The 2,097-nt window shown below is 43.5% G+C and overlaps 1 protein-coding gene across 1 annotated transcript; it reads left to right on the forward strand.

Moving 5' to 3' along the window:
* Positions 1-310: 310 nt before the first annotated feature.
* Positions 311-1,286, forward strand: LOC126281702 (cuticle protein 21-like). The gene is made up of 2 exons (XM_049980876.1): positions 311-354; positions 975-1,286. Exons 1-2 carry the CDS (start codon positions 343-345, stop codon positions 1,206-1,208), a joined length of 246 nt encoding a protein of 81 aa, XP_049836833.1. The 5' UTR covers positions 311-342; the 3' UTR covers positions 1,209-1,286.
* Positions 1,287-2,097: the final 811 nt, after the last annotated feature.

Raw genomic sequence — 2,097 nt, forward strand, 5'->3', positions numbered from 1 at the left:
TCGAGAAATTTAATTCATTACTATGTATATAGTTATAGGTATATCCGTATTGGATTTATGACTAAACGATTAACGTTGGTAAGTAAAGCTTCCTACATATAATATTTATCGCATCAGAATAATTATATTTAAATCAGATACGTCATATACGAGTATTCTGCGGTACCTGAGAGGGAACACGTCCCTGGAGTTCGATGCGTTGCATTTCACATGTCGCTTCGGCTTCGTAATCGCCGTTGCTGTACGTGACTTGGACGAGCGCTCGGGCCCACAATCTCAGTATATAAAGGCTAGGTGGCGTGTTGCAGCCACAGGGTTACCAGTAGCCACTAAGCAAGCAACATGTACAAACAGGTGAGTTTAGGTTGTGCTCTCTCTTCCAAAATTACACTAGTCAACAATTCTCCGTGCAGTTTACAGATACGAGACATCTTATAATACGAGAATTATCTTCAAGCACCAAAGGTTGAATCTTAAGGTGTAATTCCAAATATTCTGCTCCGCAGAATCTACTGGAATGTTTTAAATATTTCAGCACCGTAAGATGTAACAAATATTCTTCTGCTTTTTTATTTACCTCTGTGGGTGCGAGAAACGATACCAGAGGCTGAATGCTACATTTAGAAGTTTATGAGCAATTGGAGGTTTATTTATTACGCTATGTTTTTGATTCAGTAGCTAACCCCGTAAGCGCCAGGCTACAAGCCAACCAGTAGGTCTTTGGCTCTTTTCTGCCTTTTCTCATTCTCAAGACACGTTGAGGCTGTAGACCTGCACAAAAATAAAATTTTATTATCATTGAACTGTGTTCACGTTGTTACCTGTGTTTAAATAACCTCATGATTTTGTTCTGAAATTTAACACTTTTAGTATTTCACTTCTCTTTAAACATAAATCTTGCGTTCCTGCTCTGCTCCATGTCTGTTCCCTCACAAGAGCAGTGTGCTTACCGAGTCCTTGTGTTGTGCCTACAGCTGATCGTCGTCCTGGCCGTGGTGGCAGCCTGCCTGGCCGCCCCCGGCCCCAAGCCGGCCCCCGGCCTGCTGGCCAGCTACGTGGCCGCCGCCCCCGTCGCCTACACCGCTCCTGCAGTCGCCGCCCCCGTCGCCTACACCGCTGCCGCAGCTCCAGTTGCCTACGCCGCCCCCTATTCTGCTGCCTACGTCGCCCCGTATCACGCTGCCTACAGGGCGGCCATCTTGGGATGAATTGCGTAGCCAATGAAAGACAGCAGCATTAACTGTGTTTACTGTGACAATCTATGGAAATAAAGCAGCTATGATGTTTTATCTGAAGTTTTACTGTATGAATTACAGCACATTTGTACCTCAACGATTAGGTAGTATTTCTTAAAAGATGTCTTGCTGTTCACCATGGTTTTTTGGGTTGTTTGGGTCAGGAGACCAGACAGCGAGGTCATCGGTCTCATCAGATTAGGGAAGGACGGAGAAGGAAGTCGGCCGTGCCCTTTCAAAGGAACCATCCCGGCATTCTCTTGGAGCGGTTTAGGGAAATCACGGAAAACCTAAATCAGGATGGCTGGACGCGGGATTGAACCGTCGTCCTACCGAATGCGAGTCCAGTGTGCTACCACTGAGCTGTTCACCATGACCTGTATGCAAAAATATTTGACGTACTGGTATTCTGGCGTGTAGTACATTTTCAGTGGCATCTGAAGTATAGAAGAAATAAATAAATGTGTACACATCGTTGTTTATAACACAAGAACATTTTGTATGCATAACAGTAGAAATACTTAAAACTTGCGAAGTTCCAGCATACAAAATTTTGTGTTGAGTTGTGAGTGAAACATAGAAAGATGTAAACCAGGAGCTACCAAAGTAATGCTCAATACCATCTGCCACACCGGGATTCAAAAGTGTTTCCTGAATTTTGCCTGCGTGCGCCATTCATTTGTGTAACTGAATGCAGCACAAAGATTTATGAGGTGGTTAAAGTAATGTGGCATGTTTCCACTTAGTCTGTATTTATTTACATTTCTTCTTCGTTCAACAACTACTTCTGGCTTCTAATACTAAGCTAGAAAACTGGCATACGTGCAGAAATGGCAACTTTTTTTTGTTAAAAATATAGCTG

This window comes from Schistocerca gregaria, chromosome 7 (assembly GCF_023897955.1).
Source record: "Schistocerca gregaria isolate iqSchGreg1 chromosome 7, iqSchGreg1.2, whole genome shotgun sequence".
NCBI classification, from domain to species: domain Eukaryota; kingdom Metazoa; phylum Arthropoda; class Insecta; order Orthoptera; family Acrididae; genus Schistocerca; species Schistocerca gregaria.